At 43.4% G+C, this 23010-nt stretch overlaps 1 protein-coding gene across 1 annotated transcript in view; it reads right to left on the bottom strand.

The window, feature by feature from the left end:
- Positions 1-14906, bottom strand: part of lrrtm4l1 (leucine rich repeat transmembrane neuronal 4 like 1) — a gene marked incomplete at both ends in the record, with an annotated part of 25907 nt that extends 11001 nt beyond the window's left edge. The window contains 2 exons of the mRNA XM_080847461.1: positions 11467-13106; positions 14672-14906. Coding sequence (XP_080703587.1) covers positions 11467-13106; positions 14672-14906 — 1875 coding nt within the window. The remainder of the gene's footprint in view (positions 1-11466; positions 13107-14671) is intronic.
- Positions 14907-23010: the final 8104 nt, after the last annotated feature.

The following is a 23010-nucleotide window of genomic DNA, read 5'->3' as shown; positions in this document are numbered from 1 at the left end:
CGATACACACAACACAAAACATAACACACAAACGACCACTACCCCTACAGACACACACCACATGGCCTTCCCCAGGCAGGCACATGTGCGGCCAGTGACTTAAACAGCACAGACTCATGGTGACAGTAAGCTCGGGGCCTCATGGCTTTGCCTCACCCAACCTCCCTCCTTCCTCTCCATCCGTTGCTTTTCTCCTTCTATTGTCCTTCCCTCCGTTCCCTTCCTTCCCTTTGTTTGAAGTGACTCTTTACTCTGAGACTCTACGCCTGTGGGTCAGTGCTGGAGCCCCCTACCTTGGTGTGATGAAGAGGGGAGGAGAGGGCAGAAGCTTTTCCTCATGGTTTCCTCACGAGCCCACGTACCCCCAAACCCCCCCACCCCACCCCACCCCACCCCCGCAATCTCACACATGTGCACCAGAGTATCCCCCCTCCTGGACTAATCACTCCTGAAAGTAATTAATGAATTTATCAGTGGAAAATCTGATGATGTGCACATTAAACTACTCCCCAAAGAGCAGTCCTTGCAAAAATATGGATTTTAAAAGAGGGCAGAAAATATTAATCTAGCCCCTATTGCATATTCAACAACAGCTCTCTTTGGCGTGCAAGCGTTTAAGGATTTAATGGACACTTTAAGCCGCGGAGAGAGGGAGAGAAAATATTGCCCGTGCACAGCGGCAGGCTGTGTGCTCAGTAAATGAATTGCTGTTCCTCTCAGTGTGTTCACTAAATGACTTTAACAGTGTGATGCTGCTGAAGGAGGAACTATCTACAGCCGGCTGTCTGGCTGCTTTAGAGTGATAGAGAGGCTGAATCTTCACACACAATAAAGAAGAGCAATAAAAGTGCTTCTTTTCTTTCATGAGCAAATTAGAATATACAGTAGAGATGCATTGGTGTGGAGGAAGCCCCCTTTAGTCCGCTACCAACCAATCAACACATGACTTTCACCAAAACACAACCAGTATGTGAGTTTTACCTCAATGCATCTAGACAGTCAGCTTCGGACTTTCACCTTTCACCTAAACAACACCAAATGCTGTCAGGACTTTACTTTTACCCGAATAACACTAAATGCTGTCAGAACTTTACTTTTACCTGAATAACACCAAATGCTGTCAGAACTTTACTTTTACCTGAATAACACCAAATGCTGTCAGAACTTTACTTTTACCTGAATAACACTAAATGCTGTCAGAACTTTACTTTTACCTGAATAACACTAAATGCTGTCAGAACTTTACTTTTACCTGAATAACACCAAATGCTGTCAGAACTTTACTTTTACCTGAATAACACTAAATGCTGTCAGAACTTTACTTTTACCTGAATGCAGCCAAACACAAGAGACACAAGAGTACAGTGAGGATGGCTTCTTCAGACTCATAGTTCAGATACACACAGTTCACTGACTCATGACTCAAATTTCTCAATACACTGCTTTGTCCCCCAGATCCTTTGCCCCTTACACTCCCCTGCTCCGGTACATTAGCCACCCAGCACCTGACTGCACTCATAGAGCCAGCAGAACCTCAGTTGTGCAGTGCCTTGCTAAGAATCTGCCTCTTTTAGATCCAGCTCATTGGTTCTTCATGCGGTCACTCTGGAGTCCGATTCACACCACACCACACCACACCACACCACACCACACCACACCACACCACACCACACCACACCAATAGGGAGAGCAACGACTTACCAGAAGTGTAATCTCTCATAACTCCTCTTCTGTCTAACACTCAAACAGGAACATGGTCCACATAGTCATGCTCACACGCACACTTGTATCGGCTCAACATCACAGTAACATCTCAACAGCTCACATTCGTCCTGTAACAGGGTGCGTGCGTGAATACATGTGTGTGTGTGTTAGAGAGTGTTTGTATGTGTGTGCATGTATCTACAGTATGTGTGTGTGTGTGAGTGGGTTTATGTGTGTGTTAGAGAGTGTGTTTGTATGTGTGTGTGTATGTATGTATCTACAGTGTGTGTGTGTGTGTGTGTGTGTGTGTGTGTGTGTGTGTGTGTGTGTGTGTGTGTGTGTGTGTGTGTGTGTGTGTGTGTGTGTGTGTGACATATCCCTAGACTACTGGGCACCGTTGAGCTGCCACTTGGACCTCTCTTCAGGGTTTTTGGAGGCCTCAGCTAGATGGTCAGTCCGACCCAAGAAGCGCCCGCCGGTAACCCAGAAAATGAATTTGGGTTTCTAGCTAATTACACTGCTAAATGCCTAGACTGGCAGAAGCGACACTAGAAAAGGTCTGGGCCAGTCCACTTTGGTAAGGTGTTTTTTAACAAACATGGAATATATTTAAGCAATATAGCACGAGTGGGAGTGGGGTAGGTAAAGGATAATCCCACGGGTGGTGTTCGGCCGTAGCCAACGAGGCCGAAGGCCGAGTGGCGTAGGCAACAACACCCGTTGGATTATCCCTTACCTACCCCACTCCCACGAGTGCTATATTGCTTTTATAAAACAATTCTACAGTCAACAAATTAACATTTCAACACGAAGTTATTGATTAAAAATGGTTTATTTTGCCATTGTTTCTCCGCAACAAAAGATAGTTCCATTGTCAACGTCTTGGTTTGGAATTTTAAAAACTTTGAATTAACGGTTATCATCAATGCGAATGTTTCATCGCAGAGTGATTTATTTTTAGCTATGAAAAGTCCCGTAACTGTAGGTATGTTGACGAATAACCTATAGCATGGAACGTCTCTCGTCCAATCAGAAACAGCTAAATTACGCGCTAGAACACAATTGTTTTATAATATTGAATTACCTAGTTATTTCTTTGTTGTTTAAAACACTGAAAAATGCCATGTGCATGTTTCATGGTCTGTATTGTCATCTGTGTATTGTTTGATTCTGTGTTTCCCCCCTTTTTTTTTTTAAATGGTGCCGACCACCTCCTATATACAGTATGTTCACGGATCTGTCTAGGGAAAAAAAAACGTTTTGTCTTGTCAGGTATGTGCATATTTGTAGACCTTGGTACTGCTGAGTATTGTCCTCTGGTAAATGAGAGGCTAAGCAGGTTCTGTTTGTTTCTTGAGACTGCTGATTGTTGTCCTCTGCTCGTAAAGAGGCTTAGCAGGTTATATTTTTCAGTGAGACTGCTGATTATTGTCCTCTGCATATTGAGAGGCTTATCAGGTCTCCTGTATATTTTGAAAAGTTTCTTAAACAATTTACCTTAAAACCCTCACTCTGTCGCTGAGCTTTTTGGCCAAACCCACATTTTGACGGCAGAGTAACGCAACCAATGTCCTGTATTTCCATATTATTGCACGTTTCCAGACAGATTTATTTTCTATGTGTGATTCATTATTTGTGTTTCGACTACAAGGACCCAGTTTTGAATTCATAATGCTCCAATTTGTGCAGTTTAACCTTCACGAGCGAGTGTGTAATGAACCGCCACAGCTTTCTTGTCTGCCACATCACACTATGTTAATTAAGTAGGCCTACAGCAGTTCACATATTAAAAATCTAGATCTCATCCATGCTTACATCACACAGGCTAAATTCTGTATATATGCAATAAATGATTTGCATGGTTTTGCCTGTATGGTGTCTTGAGATGTGTGTGGGAAAGGGCAGGAGTTTTTAAACATTAGAACTATCAGTTTTTTGTGTATGGAAGGCAATGGTATAAGTAGAACTTAGTCAAAATGTTAAATATCTTAATATTTTGTGCAGTTTAATCTGCATGAGCGGCTTATGATTTATTACTTCAGCAAGATTATTGATGATTTTACACAAAAACTGTAGCCTAATAGATGCAACTCATGAGTTGTGCAGTGAGCTGAATAGTGGAGAGCTATAAATGAGAGCATTTACTTTCCAAGTGTGTCCTAAAAGTAATTTGCTTTCAAACATTGGAAGTGGCCGTTTTTGTGTACTGAATACATTCACAAAGACACAGTTTTAGTATTTTAGTCATAATGCTCAACGTTTAAGCAACACTTCAATACACTGAATGTTCAATGTCATTAACCATTAGAAATAGAAATAGAAAAACATTACACCTCATAACACGACAACATGGTTGGGACAACCGTGACTTGTCTTCTGAACAAAAAAAAGTGATGGCCCTGAAGCTTATAAAATGTAAACAGACTTGTCATACTCCTCTTGCTTGAAATTGTCATGTACTGGAATAGAAGTTAATTTAGCAATCCATATTTCAATAGCCTGAAGATGTGGCTTTAACATAACAGCATAGTTGGAGTTTACTGTTAAATATCATAGCAAGCTAATGTTACAGCCTCAGCTGTTTAAAGCACACCATGGGCTAGCATAACATGCTTATCCTTCCTTGCAATACATATGATTTAATAAGCATCCTATCTGTATTTGATGGTAAGTAAACCTCTTACATATACATATAAATATACAGTTTAATTTTAGCCAACTGTTTTTTATTGACATTAGACTACATGTCTATGGCAACAGCTGAAATGTATCGGGGTCATCAACAGAATCATTATAAGTAAACCAAGCAATCTATCCATTGTAATCCTTCTCCATGTCAAGAGTAGTAATTTTCCACAAACAGGTGGACTTTTATATATTAACCATAACATTTCCTTTATGCACAAGCAGGTGTTAATTAAAACAAGTTTCCCTAATTGCCTCGTTCAAGATTTTTGTATCGATTTCATACTCTAAACAGATAGTCAACCTTCATCCCTGACAATTACCAAATTAACACAAAACACAATTGACTGAGATAACAAAATACAATGTCTTCTTCTCTTAAAAGGCCATTTGGAGCTGGCTTGTGACTTAATCACACCACAATTAAACAAGTTTATTTTTTACTAAGCATGCGAAATGCCTCCAGACATTGGTGAAGTAGCAACACCATTAATTTGCTCTAAACACATAAACAAACCTGGCAGTGACCCTTGTCCAAACGTGGCTCAATGTGTACGTCATGAGGTAGGCATCTCTAGACCAACCCCCATGCTACAACTCATTCATTTGATTGGTTTAACATCATGTCATTCATCAGACTGGTTAAAGAACCCAAAAATCTGTTCAAGTGTCAAGAAATGCATGGCAAATTTTATAATTTTGCCGCCTCAAAATTGTTTGTCTTGGGGAGTCCCTCATGCCTATCAAATTTGGTGTGAGTAGGTGAAACTATACACCGGGCTCAAGACTCAATGTTATATGGGGGTGCTTTGGAAAACCCTGACCACACCAATGGCCAAGTCTCTGTCCCTGAGTATAATTTAATTTGCTATATCTGGGTAATTCGTTTTTTTCCCATTGGAACATTTTATAAAAAGTCTTGAAAGAAAAAGAGCAATCCTTATGGAAACTGAAGCAAAGGCGGAGAGCAGTCCCCTCATCTTGCCTTGAATCCAGGTCTACAGGGTACCAAACCTGCACCCTCACCGCAAAACCAAAGAACCAGGCTTGATGGTATGGCAGTCGTAACACATGTTCATTTGTAGTGACGGCACCTGCTCCTCCTGTGTATACGCCTGATACACAAGCACAATTTTCAACAAGATTGAAGAGGAAATGTCAGTGCCGCATTAATGTGTTTTTGCTGGGATTGTAGAAATGTGGGATTGTGGTTTCAAGGACCCTTCGTTTTTAAGTGCCCTTTCATATCATGTGTGGATCTGCAGCACCGATACACAATCTCCTGTATCTCCTAATGCTTTTTCTCTCATGCTTTTACGCTCATGAAAGAGCTCTTAAATCGTTGAGTATTGGGGAGTGTACCTGATGGAAATAGACTGCATACAAATGCATTCCACTCATCTAAACCTGTAGTGCACTCATATAAAGCTACCCCACTAAAATAAAGCCACCCAAATGAACCATATATACCCCACTCAACAAGCTACCCCAGTAATATAAATCTCTGCTCTCGCTGAGAGCAATGCCAATACAATGGCTGAATCACAGGTAACAGTGTTTAAAAGTGTACTTTGAGATCACAGCTGTGGGTCTTTAGCTTGGAATATAATCTGCCTGAATTCACCTGGAGCCATCTGAGGATTTTAAAGGGATATTCTTTCTTCATCCATTCGGAGCAACATGTAGTATACTCAGAACTACACACATACCCAAGGTGCGCAGGTGAAGCAGTAAGGATAGTGTGTGATATGATGGACCCTAATCTCACTGACGGGCAACAAGCAAAGTCTGTTGCACATGAACTAAAGGGAGATTTATGCTTGCCATTACCATCCTTCCACAAGGTGGTGTCTGCTGAAAAAATTATCGTTTCGGCACACCTCCCAGTGTTTTTACCTCAGTTGGCACATAGGCAAATTGAATGATTTGGAGAGACAAGTTGCAAATCCGTCTGTTCAGGCATCTCTATGACCCTTCAATGCGGGAGCATAAGGACTCCCAGATGGCACAGAACTCGTGGAGCGAAATTACTGATACTATTGTACAAACCACTGTGTGGTTATAGTCTTGGCTGATGCCAACGTCTTTTCCTGATGAAAATCTCTAAAATAACACTGTTTCATAATGCAGTTGTGACCGTCTTTTGTTTCCATAACAAGTTATATTAACCTATAGATACAGTAGGTAACAGGCTAGATTTGCTGACAACTAGCAAAAAAAAAAACACTAACCATAAGGTTTTAGAACCCGTCCAGTTTAATCCACAAATTGAGGAATATACAGTTGGTGTTTAGGAATATAGGTGATACAGTTTAACCGACATGTCATATAACCTAGGTTATATACGTATCTGTTCTCTATCTGGCATATTACCTCTTCATATTGCTGCTTCCAGTGGGTAATCCACAAATAAATGCATACTGGTGGTGGTACAGTTAACTGTCATGTATGTTTCACTGTGCTCTAATTTGGTGCATTACTTTCCAGCGGTGTAGATGGTATTGTCTTTGGCAGTGAATTTACGAGGAAACTGCAGCGAGTCACACACGCACCAAGCACAAGCATAAATGGTTTAGGAGCTGAGGTGACATCACCACCGGCGCACCCAATGCTATTGTGTGGCACGGAGGAGCATTACGCTGGCCCACCCTTGTGCTTAGGCTCTTGCTCATGGTATTAAATTAGCAAAATGATTTGGCCAAGTTTGTGGATTAGCTTTAGTTCATGTACAGCGGAGTTGTTGCTTTGCTCACTGCCCCTCAATAACCTTAGGCCTTAGAAGGCCACTTCACCTCCTGACCCTTAAGAGGTATCCAACTACATCCAAGCTACCTGTTGGCAAGTCTGTGCAGATGAAGCTGCTTGCAGATATGAGAGGTGATAGACAAAAAAACCAACATAGCTCAACAAATCCACACAGTCCACCACAACCCCAGCACAGTTCAGCCAGTCTGAACCCTCGACACAATATCATACTAACATTTCACTCAGACTGCCTTCTTTTCATTCATTATAAAAGAAAGTTGCCAATTCTAGTCATCTGGGATGCCAAGTGTAACCTGGCAACAGTTAATGCTGAGCCCAGACAGCTATTAACTTAGTCATACACTCAATATACATTTTACAGAATTTGCCACTTTAAAAGCACTGTTAAAAGAGAGAAATTGAGTCTATAGGGCCATATAGAATAACCTAATTAATCATTTTGACATCACCAGGAACATACATCTCTCTGAAATGGTGTGTAAGGTCCAGAGGGGTAAATATCTCCTATAGCTGTGTGTTTTCATCACAGTATTCACACACACACACACACACACACACACACACACACACACACACACACACACACACACACACACACACAAACACTGCTGACACCCCACATCACACACACACACACACCCTTTCATGCAAACACACATACGCATGCACACACGCACACACCAGATCACTGCTTATGAAGAGATTACAGAACTGTATAAGGTAATATCTATTACTATGTAGACTGGAATAATATATCTTTCCAGCAATATAGGAAATCATATTTCAATGTAGTATTTTAAGTCTGATGTCACATTTTAATGTAGCATTTGCAGAATTTGGATAAATAATATTATAATATTATAATGTAATTAAAACACTTAATCATCAAATCACTACTTGCAAATAGGGGGTACTGTAAATATTGATATTTTTTTAAAGTATATATGCTGTCAAGGTGTGATATTTTTTAAAATATGTGTGTTCATAATACGTTTGTTCAAAATATGTTTGTTTTCCTATTGAAATCTCCTCACGATTGCTTTAAAACTTTGTGAGTGCACAGTGGTTGCATATAAGAATCAGTAAGAGCAGGTTGCCTGAAAACTGGAGTGCAAAAGATGTGTGATATGTGATTCCAACCCCTGCATTTTAAAGCTCTAGATTAAAAGTCTGTGCTTTTATCTACAGTAAAAGACTGTACATGTTGTGCAAGGTAACTTCATTAACATTATACATATCAAAAGCTCAGTGATAGACATATTGCCTCACTGACTCAATAACAGACTCACAGACTAAGGGTGTAACCTCTGAAACCGTTTTGTGAATTCGGAATGCTGTTGGAACCCTTTTGGAGTTGTATTGACTTCTCCCGCACCCCAGTGGAGTTGTATTACTCCTCCCACACTAGTACAATTCCATTGACTTCCCCCCATAGTCCCAGTTGTGCTGACTGCACAAAAACAAACAAACACACTCACTAAACACAATGCACTTGAGAGTTCTTTACAACACTGAATCTTTACACTGGAAAGGGTCACACTGCATGTTCTGGTATTGAAAGCAGTTACTATGGACTTTCATCATCTGAAACAGAACAGACTCCAGGTCCTCCATCATTGAACTGCACTCGAGATGAAAGGGAAAATACAAAAAGACGTTTCCTTCCTCTGTGTGTGTGTGTGTGTGTGTGTGTGTGTGTGTGTGTGTCTCTGTGTATGCACATGCAAACACGAGTGTTAATGAGCGTCAGTATGCAGGTGAGTGTGTGTGTATGTAAATAGTTTGTCAGTGTAAATTGGATGAGTTGCGACTATTGGTTTTGTATCTTTACATAAATATGTGTGAGTCTGAGTATGTGCGTGTGTGTGTGACAGTTTGAGTGGGAATGTGTGTTTTTGTTTGTGAGTGAGAGGATGAAATTTGTGTTTTATGGAACATTTGCAAAAGAACAGCTGAATCCCTGCTCAGTCGAGAGAGCTGAACAGAAGGAATATTCATCCTTATGCATCCACAGACCCCTTCCCTCATTTTATATAAACACATTCTCCACAAGGTTTTGAATATGCAGACCCATAGAGTGAAAGTAATTATATTCCAGGCTGTATAATCTCTTTAAGCATTGCACCGGATACCTGGATTAAGGGCACAGATCTTTGACTCAGAGTGACTGAATAAACCATCTGCCAGTCAAGGCTGGAGAAAAGTACCCCAAAGTCATTTAATGATTAGCCCGGGGCTTTAGTGTGCCTCATGAATTCATGCCTCCAAAATAATTAGTGAGCGGGCTACAAAGTAAACAGAAAAAGCCACAAATGATGGACGTGTACACAGGGAAGAGGGCTAAGGTCTTTTACCAAATCCAGCTCTAAGGAATAAATAGAACTCTTAAGGAATGTAAGTCTTGATTCAATAATGACAACACAACAAGCAGAAGAAAATCAAGCTTAGAAATCAATACTAATGAGTCATCCAGTGCTGATCATTAATGTCTTGATCATTAATAATCATTAATGTCAAGGAACTTAATTACACGCAGCAAACATTTACAGGATTTAGGTGGCTTTGCGTTTGCTGTAATCTTTGCCTTTCTCCGTGGGCTGAGTTAAGTAAGCAGATTACTTTCAATTTTCTTCCCAAACAGAGAGCCTTAAAGCATGAATAATCCTTTTTGGGAAAGTGCACCAGGTGCACATACATTGATAAATAAAGGCACTTAGATCCCAGCGGAGAGAGGTGTGCTGCGCGACTCCGTGACACCCCGACTTGAGGCATAGTAGTGCTGTACCTCAGAGGGGGGCCGCATCTTACTGATTAGCTCTGCCAGAGAAATCCTGCAGCACACTGATGATTGACAGCTGCTTCCTGCTGCAAACATCCCCTCAACTAGGAGCCATCATATAGAAACATGAGGTTGCTCAACCAACTCCACATGACTGCAATTCCATCCAATGCAGTCTATACAACACATGATACACAGTACAGTATACAACACAATGTAACTGAATAAACACCTATACAACATGCTAATACATACTAAACTATAATATATACTACACTTTCATACCATACGCAAAAACATACAACGCTACACACTATTATTCTGCTGAATGAACCTGTAAAAAAAAATGCACACTGAGCAACAAGCCTGATACCCACACACACGCGCACATACGCACACACACACACACACACACACACACACACACACACACACACACACACACACACACACACACACACACACACACCCACACACACAAACACACACACACCCACACACACACACACACACACACACACACACACACACAAACACACACACACTCACTCACCCATACACTCCCCACTGCCATGAATTCTAAATATTTGACACACACATTTCCTAAAAACTGCCAACGATGCCTCTGGATCTAAAATGCCATCATGCCAGGGAGAACGACTAATGAACTCATGTGTATTCACCCACACAACATTATAGTTCTGAGAGGGAGCGGGAGGCAGAGTCAGATACTGAGAGAGCAAGTGAGAGTAGAAAGAGGGAAGCAAGCACTGTGTTTCTATGAGTGGCTTGTATTACAGTTAGTGGAGCTGTGCACTGCAGGTCAATACCCCATTATTCTGATCTGTGCGGCTGACTATGGATCATTTACAACTTTGTCCTCGTGTAGACAAGCAGGCATGTTATTACATGTAAAAGCCAGTAAGCTAAATATTACAGCCACACTCAATGTTTCCTGTGCACAGCCCTCATAAGCCTGACAGTGATTATTCAGGGCATGCTCTGGCAGTGGCTGCAGGAGAGATTAGATGCCTGTATGTCTTCTAGAGGTGTTTGGCTGAGATGTGAGGCAGAGAGAGACTACCCAGATTTGAGCTGCTTCTGGGACAGACCTACCGGACCTGGGCCGGATCAACGCCAAAGCAAGGTTGCGTCTGTTCCAAGTTTCAGCCCTCATCTGGGCAGTGTGTTAAACAAAAATAACACACACACACACACACACACACACACACAATGCATATGAAAGTGCAGCAAAGCAGTCTTCTGAACCTGGGCTAAGTACCATTGACTCTGGGTTCTCTATCTAACTCAAATTGGCACCCTTAGTGTCTTTTCCTCCCTGTGTTTTCCCACAGTGAACCTCTTACAGAGAGTGGCTACGCTCACCCACAGAGCCAAGGGTGCTTGTCCCCGCTCCAGAGGCGTCCAGAGACATGCCTGATGCAGGATTTACCTCTCGCTCCACTGCGCGACTCATCTGATTGTTTGTTTTGGTTGCCTAGGTTGCGTTTGAGGAGGGGGTGGAGTCATACCTCGCATTCCCTCGAACCCGAGATGGTGCACGTGCAGGCCCCCGTGCCATTGGCCAGCACGTCCATGCCCTCGGGCGTGGCCGCCGGGTTGTAGCTCATGTAGTACTCCTGGAGCTGGGAGCTCAGGTTCTGCTCTGGCTCCGGACTTTTTTTCCGCCGCTTGCGGACCACGGCGGCCTGCTGCTGGAACAGGCGTGCCAGCCCCGGCAGACGCTTCCAGAACACATACACCACGGTGGAGATCAAAGACACAGAGAAGAACAGCGCCACGCTCCCCACCACCACCTTGTGGAAGGAGATATGCTTGGACTCTGGGGGCAGAGTCAGCGGGTGGCTCTCAGAAGGAGGGGTGGTCTGAGGGGGCCGGGGGGCTCGTCGGTCGGACCCACTGTGGCTGGGGGGGTTCGGCTGGGGTAAAGGGTGTGGCGCCACAGGAGGTTTGGGAGTGGGGGTGGCAGGGGGACGAAGCGGGGCAAGGGGGCTGGTGTATGGGGTGGTTGGCTCGGGGGTGGGCTCGGGGGTGTCGGGCTCAATGGCCGGGGGGAAGGTGGTGCTCTCGTAGAGCTCTGTGTCCTCACAGTCGGCGAGGTTCCGTGTGGCTTCCAGAACTTTCTCGCCCTGGAGGTGCTTCGGCGTGCTGCAGATGATACTCGTGTCTTTAGTGCCCCGGAAGTGCTGCAGCCAGTTCACCAGAGGGCAGATGCCAGGGGCGCAGTCCCACATGTTTCCCGCCAGGCTGATGGCAGTCAGTGAGTCCCAAGCGACCACCGTCTCCTGGGACACATTAGCCAGCTTGTTGGACTCCAGGTTAAGAACCTGCAGGTTGGGCAGGCACTGGAACACTACCGGGTCGAGAGCCTGGATCTCGTTGCCAGAGAGATCCAGCTTCTGTAGGGTGTGCCAAGCCCAGGGCAGGCCCTGGTTGACCCCGCGGATGCGGTTCCACTGCAGATAGAGCGAGCGGAGGTTGGTGAGCCGTGGGAAGAGGAAAAAGTTGATGCGGGAAAACTGGTTGTGCTCCAGGTGCAGCTCCATGAGCCGCGACAGGCCCAGGAACATGGTGCGTGTTAGCACGCGCAGCCGGTTGTAGCCAAGGTCCAGGAACTCTAGGCTGCGGCACTCCAGGAAGACCCGCAGCGGGAGGTCCCGGAGCAGGTTGGAGCGCAGGTGCAGGTTCTGCAGCTTGCGCAGGCCATGGAGTTGGCCGGGTTGCAGAGCCTCCAGCTTGTTGTAGGACAGGTCTAGGCTGCGCAGGTTCGGCACGCCGTGGAAAGTGGCATTGTGAAGCTGGGAGATCTGATTGGTGCTGAGGATAATCTCCTTGATCCGGCGTACTCCCTGGAAGGCCCGGCTGTCGACCTGGGCGATCTGGTTGTGGTCAAGGTAGAGCCAGAGCAGCTGGTTCAGGTGGGCAAACTGGTAGGGCAGCAGGGTGTGCAGCTGGTTGGAGCGCAATGACAAGCCCTGGCAGCCGACTGAGATGTTCTCAGGGACTTCCAGGAAGGCAAGCGAGTCGCAGTGGATGATCTTGCCCTCGCAGCGGCAGCTGATTGGACATGAGCGCTCGCCGGAGGAGGAATGTAGAAGGGCTGAGGCCTGCAGCAGGAGACACACCAGCTGTTGCCCCACCGTCACAGAACCTGCTGAGCAAATACAGACACAGGTCACGTAACGTCACACCACAGGAAAGACAGTCAGTGTCACCACACTGCAGGACAAAGCACATATTGCAACTGCCAGAAACACACATACATTATGTCACACCACAGGAAGCACACACATCACACCACACCGCAAGAAACACACATATCACACTCCCAGAAACACAGACAGCATGTCCCACCTCAGGAAACACACACACATTATGTCACACAGCAGGAAACACACACGCATTGTGTCACACCGCAGGAAACACACATGCATTGTGTCACACCACAGGAACACACACGCATTATGGCACACCGCAGGAAACACACACACACACATCATGTCGCACTGCTGGAAATAAATACACACACAGTTTTTAAATTCTATTTACATTTCACAAGGATTATTTATTTGATTTTGAAGAATTGATGACTTTATTTAGTGTGAATGTTTTGCAGGTATTATCGGGAAAGCCTTGTATGACATAAAATGTATGATATCAAATATGATTTATTTATTTTAATCTATGTCCTATTTATTAGGCCAGTGTCTCTTAAGAAGTCAAACAGAACAGACAAACAGGACAAAGCCGTATAGCACACGTGCAAATTGAGGGGTGAACAAAAACTGCTGATTTTACCTGCAATTCTATTTCATTTCAGTTCTTGTTGCATTGTTCATTTTAAGTTTTATGTTTTTGAAAACTGTCCTTTTTTATTTTAGTGAACAAAATAATTTTGTTCTTGCTAGTTTTATTCATTTTTCTTAGTTTTCGTTAACTATAATAACCCTGGATCACAGCACAAGAAACCATGTCATGTTGCAGGAAATAAAGTCAGTCACAGGAAACAGAGTCCCTGAGCTTGATGAGCATAAAGAGACACATCACATCACAGGAGAAAGTCTCAGTTCTAATACAGTCACGTGTTTTAGACTCCCTCAGATTCCCAGTACAAAGCATACTTCATCCCATGCTCCCTCAGGGAAGATCTCTGAAGGTACAGCACTGAATTAGTTCAGTCTATTGTGTCAGAATGCTTAATACCAGATATGGCAGACAATAACACAATCCATTGACTTGTAAATGTGTTTAACATGTGGAATTCCTTCAGTTAACCTCACAAGGGGAGATCATTTCCACCAACTGCAGTATGTGTCTTGGTTGAAGCACAAGTCTCCTGCTCTTTTTTGCTCATTCTGAGCTTTAATGTCAGGTTTGAATGATGAAGGAACAATTATTTGTTGCTCAGTAGCTTGTCTCTGCACTCTGGGGGCCTCAGTCGAACAACATGAGATAACGTGAGCCTATGAGGTGTGGACAACGGGGCGTTTGGCAGGCTCAGCTTAACAACCCAGTTCAGAGAAACAGGCACAGATCATTTTTCCTTAAAATTACATCCGTCCGACCGGCCACCCACTCGTGATAACTGGTTTGATAAATGATTCACTTTTTCTCTCCGACCCTATTGTTGTAATCAAAATAAAAAATGGCACCGCTGTCGCTTTCCCAGAGCCTCTAACAGAGCTGTCTCTCCGCTGCTGTGTTTGCCGTGTTTACAGCGTTCGCCTGGTCCCTGGCAGTCAGCGTGGTTCCACCGGCAATTATATGGCTGAACGGGGAGCCATGGAGGCAGCTCTTTATTCAGGCTGATTTCTACCGTCGCCTCCCTTGTTCCCTCACTCCCTCGATCCCTCACGCTGCCGTCTGCCGTGCCACTAGTTCCGAGAGGTGAAATGAGTGTGGGTGTGTGAGGGAGAGGCTGCTGGCTAGAGGCGACGATCAGAGCTGCCATACATCCGTGTCAGTGTCAGTGTGGGCCGAATGCCGGGTTGAGGCCACAGGGAACACAATCAGCGCACACAAGCTACCAGAACAAACGTCGTATGGGAGCCTCGGTGCCACCAACTTATGCTCACCTGCTGTTGTTCTAGCCGCTTGACGGTCTATAACCTGGCAAGGCCTTAGAAAGCACTGGCCACATTAAAACTAAGCTCCATTACAAAAGGCTAATGCTACTATCAGCTTTGGTCATTTGTTCCGTATAAAAAGCAGCCTTTTGTTATGGATTGCTGTGTGGATAGCTTTTACAACTGTGATATGTCATCGTTTTAGCTTTAAGCCATTATAATAATTATGGTGTGGGCTCTTGTGTGCACATATGTTTGAGAGTATGTGTGTGCGCTTGTGTCTGGCCGTGTTATCCCCACATAAATTACAGCTGTTCTGTATCTGATATCACCCAGGAGAGGATCAGGGCATTCTCCTCTCTCTCTCTCTCTCTCCCTCAGTCACTTTCACTTGTCAGTTACGCTAATTACACACTATCCGCTCCACAATCAATCAGCGTGCCGCCATAGGACTACTACTACCCCAGACCTGTCTCTGTCCTCTCAGCTATCTGTGGGTTTAGATTTATCATGCAGTCATTATCCTCTCTTAGGCCTGACGTGTAATCCCCTGTGTCCACTCTCTGAAGTGGCGGCTGTGCTGTTTAGTGTCGTGTCACTGGATGCTCATTACACACCACACAGAGGAACTGTTGCTCTCGGAGAGGCTCAAGAGACAAGCGTGATTAGGCTGCTGGGTTAGGACAACATGGGACTGGATCAACAGAGCAATGATGAATCAAGCAAAGTAAATCATTATGCTAACCCCGCCCGCCTCCCGTCTGCACACTAATGAGCTATGCAGTCGTTATGTCTAGGAAAGCATAGTCACATAGACTGAGTCTGTTTCGTTATGTCTTGGACAGCATAGTCACATAGACTGAGTCTGTTTCGTTATGTCTTGGACAGCATAGTCACATACTGAGTCTGTTTTGTTATGTCTTGGACAGCATAGTCACATAGACTGAGTCTGTGTCCCAAAGTACAGTAAAGATTGTCTCTCTGACATGCTGCCATAGCTGGCTGAAGTGGGAGTCTAAACTGATTTGGGAGATGGAGGCTTATGTTAAAATACAGTTGAGTAAAGGCCAGATTAAATATAAATGCCTTCCCTGCAGGTCCCAACAATGAACGAATATGAAGCAATGGCAGCTGGCATATTGTACTAAACTCAAGGCAGATCTGTCCAGGGATGGCTAGATGCTACGGCAATAAATTGAGCACACAATAAATAGCAACCATAAACCACTACATATGAGATCCTATGGCTTTCAAAAGGCACAATTAACAATGGGTCAAGAGGTGTCTGGGCTCTGGCGTCACACAGCTTGGCAGGTCTATTCATTTGACAGCTCTGTGAAATCGTACCAGCCGCTTTCCAGGGAGGATCGTGGTAGCACCCTTCAACAATGCCTGTGAGGTGAAGTCAGGAAGGATCGTGGTAGATCTGTTCCCCAAAAACTGGGGAGGATCCCAAAATACCTGTGAGAGAGTGGCAGCCCCCTTACCCCATGCCTGGGGAAAATCCTTGTAGATGGAACACGCTCAGCTGTCGTCTCTGCTGGCTCGGCCAGAAGTTGATATTTCATCGGAGCGCTCTGTGTGTGCGCGTGTGTGTGCTCACGGAGAGGCCATTAGCCAGAGTGCTCAGCCAGAAGCGGCAACCATCGGCCGCATCGCCAGCGAAGCACTACGCAGCGCACCAGGGTAAATCATATCATTTCTACACTGCGCTGCACACTGGCCACGAACACACACACACATGCAGACACACACACACATGCAGACACACACACACACACACACACGCACACACACACACAGACACACACACACACACAAACACACACACACACACACACACACACACACACACACACACACACACACACACACACACACACACACACACACACACATACACACACACACACACACACACACACACACACACACACACACACACACACACACACACACACACACACACTAGGATTTAACACACTCAATCCACAGAGGAAACAAAACTAAAGAAGTGCCGCTTCTCACATGCTTGATGCCCGTGTTACTCACACTCAGATGATCTAAGAGTGACATAGACAGACAGACAGATTGACTTTATAGAACAAAACGTTACGCTGAGATTGAATTCTGCTCACACCAGCTTGCCAAAGGGAAAGCATTGAGAAAGCCTCAGCCCATCTTGACAGTTGTTAGTACACTGAGCTGTCAGCTGTGTGTGACACAGTGTGTTTGTGTATGTGTGCACAAAGCACAGTGTGGAGTAAAACTCATCTCTGCTGCTGTTAAACAAAGTGTAATTGCCATTTTGCAAAAAGCAACTATAACACAAAAGAAGACACCAGCCACAGTCGCTCCCTGAATTAAGGCGGTCAATTAAAGCCAGCCCTTGGTCATTTCAATTTGCCTGCTGAGTTGCCAAACAAATACCGATGACCATCCCAGCTCCACTTCTTTCTGTTGTTAAAATTATTGCTTGTAGTGAGTACTATTGCTATCTGTATCTGTGAAGTGGGAGAACAAATCGATACGGTGCACTATCATAACATTCCTCAGCATGTTATATCGATACAGCGGCACGACTATCGAAATATCTATTAATTAAATTGGTAAATACGTTTACTCTGATAACATTGCTTTCAAAGTCCACAAGGTGGCACAAGACCTCGTTCTTCTCTTGCGTCACAGTGGAATTGGAAAGGAATTCAGAGTTGAGAACAAATTTACCGCACCAAGATGACTGCAGAAACTCCCAGTGTACGAAACATAATATATGGGAGAAGTAAATTGCATCACAGAATCGTCTCGCAATCCTTGCTCTATTGTAGAATGTAAAGAATCACAACGATATCGTATCGTAGCCCAAATATCATGAGAGTATTGTACCGCCGCCTCTGTGGCAATTCCCACCCCTAGTATCCAGTGGTGGGTAGTAACGCGTTACAAGGAACGCAAATGAGTAAAAAAGTAAATTTTTCGGGTAACGAGTACTTTTTGCGTTCCTTTATAAAGTCTGCACTTTTACTCTTACTCGAGTAAATATTTGAACTAGAATTCTACTCTTTACTCCGTTACATTTCCCCTGTGCTTTCATTAAAATGAGTATTGTGATAATCTTTGTTTACTGGAATACAAGCGCACGGCAACCAGGGGATAAAAACGGAGAGGTCAGTTAGCTATGCGTTATAGACGCGCCCTCCACAGGTCGCAGCATTGTTGTCATTTCATAGCGTTCAAAAACTCCACATCGAACCTTCGCAAACATGTTCAGGTAAGTTGCATTCGTTTTATCTGTACTGCAGCTAGTCCTGGATATAAATGTTACATCCTTTACCATTTTACAAACTCACATCCTATGCACAAGGCGCAGTGCAAACTCTTGCACATAAAACCAGAGAGTATAGAGGTACTTCTATACTCTCTGATAAAACTCTATACTGCTAAGACGTTTCCATTTAACACTTCCAACACTAAGGCCTTTTTTGACTCTGTTAAGTGTTCTGCCATGCCTGATATTTTTGTATATTTCACCCAACTAAAAACCATGAGGCCAAAGTGGCATTTATGATTATATTCTAGAACACCTCAGCAAAAAATGAATGAAAGTAAAAGGAATGTAGTAAAACAAGTTTTTTTATTAAAATGAAATCTAAAGACACTAAAATGAAATCTAGTTTTAGAGGTGCTCAGACTTTGTACAAAAACACATTGTTAATATTTTGGAAGTTTTCTTTTTTACTCTGAACCTTGTAAACATAGGTGTTTGCTCCACATAGGTGAGTTTAGCATTCAGAAAGTGTGTGTGGTTTCTATACTAATTAGAAGTATTATAGAAAGTGACACTTTTCTTCACTTCGACCACTATGCATATTGATGAGAGAGGTGTGAACATTCTGGGACACCTTGGTCAAATGACAATGGCCATGACGTAATAGCTCTGGAATGTCTTTGTGCCTCACTACCCCTTACAGGTTTTCTTGACACATCAGGAACCAATGGTGATCACTGAATTACCATGCCCTTATCATATGAATAGTTGTCATTTGCTAATGGGAGGGTCAAAACCTCACTCAGAGGCTGAAATGTGCAAGGGATTAGTTATATCCTCCTTACAAAGTGATTATTTATACTTTAGTTTCAAACTGTATATATTTAAAAAGTAAAGGGTTCAAGGTTGCTGTGGGTGTTAGTTTTATGTTTGTAGAACAAAAACTCGCTGAGATTTTAAATTCTATTAATAAAAATACCACAAAGTGCCCCACGGGGCTCCTTCGTGCTGGAAGGGTTAACGTTAGGCTACATTGGCTGCAGTAGTAACGTTAGAATGTTACCAGCTAGCGTAACGACTAGATGGCCACCGTTAAAGTTAGCAGTTTGTTTGACTGACTGACATAGTTGCCAGCTAACGTCCGAATGCACGTTTGCTATAATATGCAAGGGTACAAACAAGTAGGCTATACCTAGGCTACAGTATGTTAAAATTATTTATCACATCAATAGCGCTGGTATGGTTAATACAAAACGGTCTGCGTGTGTGTGTATACATCTCTGGAGTTGATCTGATATCAGATCTACAGTATGTAGTCTAGTCTTGTCTGGTTGGCTCAGCTTTAAGTGTGCGTGTAATAAGGTTTAATGAAAATAAAAGTAATGTATGTGTGATCTATGAGACGTGTAATGAAAAAAAAAAATACATGATACAATGAAGCAACTTGTGAAGAAATGTTTCAAGAGTGCATTTCTTCCTGAATACTCATGTTATGTTTTGCATTGATCCAAACACTCCAACACAAAAAAGTAACTTGTACTTTTTTACTCTTACTCGAGTAATTTTTCCATTTGGAATATTTACTTTTACTCAAGTCGATTTTGAAGGAGGTAATTGTACTTTTACTTGAGTACCAATTTTCAGTACTCAACCCACCACTGCTAGTATCTGACTCTATCTGTCACATTTCTTATTTACTAAGAATATTCATGAATATAATTTCTTATTTACTACTAAGATTTATTAATGCCATTTCTTATTTACTACTTATATATATATATATATATATATATATATATTAATGTTAATTATTTAGACAATACTTCCCTGCATTTTGGAAAATGTGTTACTGTTGTGTTGTGTACAACACTTTATGTTGTTTTTATATTAGTTACATTATTGTTGCATTGTATTATTTGCATTAACTTTGCTATTATGTTACTGCTGTAAGAGCATCATATCTGTAGCAGGCCTGTGCTAGGGGGCTAAAGCTGCTGTGTGACATAGCTGCTGATTGAAGAACCCCCCCCCCCCCCCCCCAAAAAAAAACAATTCCCCATAATATAACTGTTATGGGATTGTCAATACTCTTATAAATAGGAAATTGTTTCACAGTGAGAGTGGTCTTGACTGAATTCTGAATGATCATGCTGAAAGAGGTGTTGATGGATACATCAAGTCATTCTGTGCTGCTCTCCACCTGCTCTAGGAAGGAAGGTGTTTATGTTTTGACATATACAGGTACCATAGAGCTCTGACTCTCCCAGTCTGGGCCAAACAGTCCTACTCTATTGCCATCACTGCCAAAACAGGTGAGATGGTACCTGGCCCCTTCCCCAAAGCTGGCCTGTTCATGAATCTCCACCAGATCTAATGACACAGAGCAGAATGAGATACAACACTGCATGCCCATACAGACCGCTACTCGTGTCCTGCACACGGCTCTCTCAAATGTATGTAAATCTTTAATAACAACAACATTTAATAAATAACAACATTATTACCAGCTTCTCATACTAATGCAATTGTTCCTCCAGTATTAATGTTAGTAATATTTTATTCATTGAGTTCTTCCTTGATCGCACTTATATAGATGCTGTGATTTGGGGGTGACTTGGCCAGCTGTCATGCGTTCATCAACCCGTTCCTCATTATACAAGATGGGATGTGTGTGATGCATTATTTATACTGGTTCCTTCCAGTTTGTGGACATGTGGGAGCTGAGAAACATAGGAGTCTAAGGCCTTTTTTAGGTATTCTGGCAAGCCTTGATGTTTTTGTATATTTCCCCTTACTAAAACTATTGAGGCAAAAGTGGCATGTATGATTATATTCTAAAACAGACCTCAGCAATAATAGCATGAGAGTAAAAGGAATGTAGTAAAAAATATATATTATATTGTTATAATGTTATATTATAATCAAATCTAAACTACCCTGTCAAAGAACTCCATATCCCTCCATCTACTGCAGAGCAGACCATCACACAGTACAAAGTCACCTGGCTTAAAATGCAGCACTGAAATGAAGCACCCTCTTGCACACTTAAAGCCCATTATTTTACAGGCATTAATTTTGAGATTGAGCAGCAGCATTTGATTTGATTTGATTTTATTCTGGGCGTCGGGGAGGAAGAGAGGTTAGTGACTGATTTACAGCTCAAGCTTAAATCACAGCAGGGTTTGTATGGGGGAGCAGTAGCCAAGAGATGATTCACATGCTATAGAGAGCACTGGCTCTCAGGTAGCATATATGGCCGAGGACCAAAGAGATTTAATACGCCAGAGTTGTCCCTAAAACAAAAGAACACACACGCACTCTTGCTGAAACTAAACCACGCGCACGCACACACACACACACACACACACACACACACACACGCACACGCACACGCACACACACGCACACACATGCACACACACACACACACACACACACGAAATAATATGACAAGCTGCCTTCTGAAAAAGAGGGAGGCAGAGAGAGACGGCAGCCCACACAGCTCTTCATCTGAACAGGTGGATGAGGAGGAGGAGAGGAGAGGAGGAGAAGAAGAGAGGAGATGGGGAGGAGAGAAGAGGACACCAGACACAAGACACAAGAGGAGAGGGAGAGAAGAAGAGGAAGGTAGAGAAAAAGGGAAAGAAAAGGAGGAGAAAGAGGAATAGACAAGATCAGGGGAGAGGAAGGGAGAGGAGAGAAAAGAAGAGAATAATTGAAATGATAACGGGATGGGGAGTAATATCGGGTACACCTAAGAATGGATGAGAGAAAAGGACGCCTGTCCATCTTATGTAAACCAGCAGAGACCTGTGAGAGTACAGTCATGGTCTCGCTCTCTCTCTCTCTCTCTCTCTCTCTCTCTGTAAAGGACTGATGCACAGGGCAGCCTCTCTCTCGCTCTCTCTCTCTCTGAAAAGGACTGATGCACAGGGCAGCTGGAAGAACAGCATGTACAGCACACTTGATAGCAGGTAATGAGGATGAGTCCATCCTCACTGTCATGATTGCATTATGTAAATCAAGTTACGCAACTCCTGATCAGAAGTATCACTCAGCCTTTTTTTTTGGTCAGTGCCCGATGGGGGCAGATAATCTGCCTTCTAAAAAAAGTTTCAGTTTGGAGATGCAGATACATCAACTCTCTTCTCATCTCCAGAGCCTGCGTCCCTTAGACTCTCTGTTGTTTCTGTCTGGTTAATACTCCTGTAGTACTGTACCTACGCCTGATTTTAACATTAATGCCTGTGTATTTCAAGGGCTATAATTATCTCATTGAAATCACACTATGATGATGATTATGATTCATTTGCAGTTGTTGTAAACCAAATTAGTCTGTGCATGTTACAGCCGGAAAGCCCATCCATTAGTGAATTATGGAGACCAAGGACAAGCCCTTCATAAATGGGACAGGAGACGATAGTGCGGTTCCGCATTCAAAACAACTTCCCCTGATGGCTTCTTAATTAGTCCTGACAGCGACCCCTTAATTGGGTTGATTACTGAGCACATTAGTGTGGCGTAAATATGTTAGGAGAGCCCAGGCAAGGTCAGCATTCTACAGATGGTTTTACAGAGAGACAAACCTGGCAATCACTCCGTTTCTCTGCAAAGGTGGAGGCTGATTGTTATTCTGAGCACACAGACTTGGAAAGGAATCACACTGTAACATTATTATACACAAGCGGAGAGGGAGAATTTCAATTTGCCTGAGAGTGCGA

This window comes from Sprattus sprattus (genome assembly GCF_963457725.1).
Source record: "Sprattus sprattus genome assembly, chromosome: 11".
Taxonomy (NCBI): Eukaryota; Metazoa; Chordata; class Actinopteri; order Clupeiformes; family Clupeidae; genus Sprattus; species Sprattus sprattus.
This window is presented reverse-complemented; position numbering and strand designations above follow the sequence as displayed.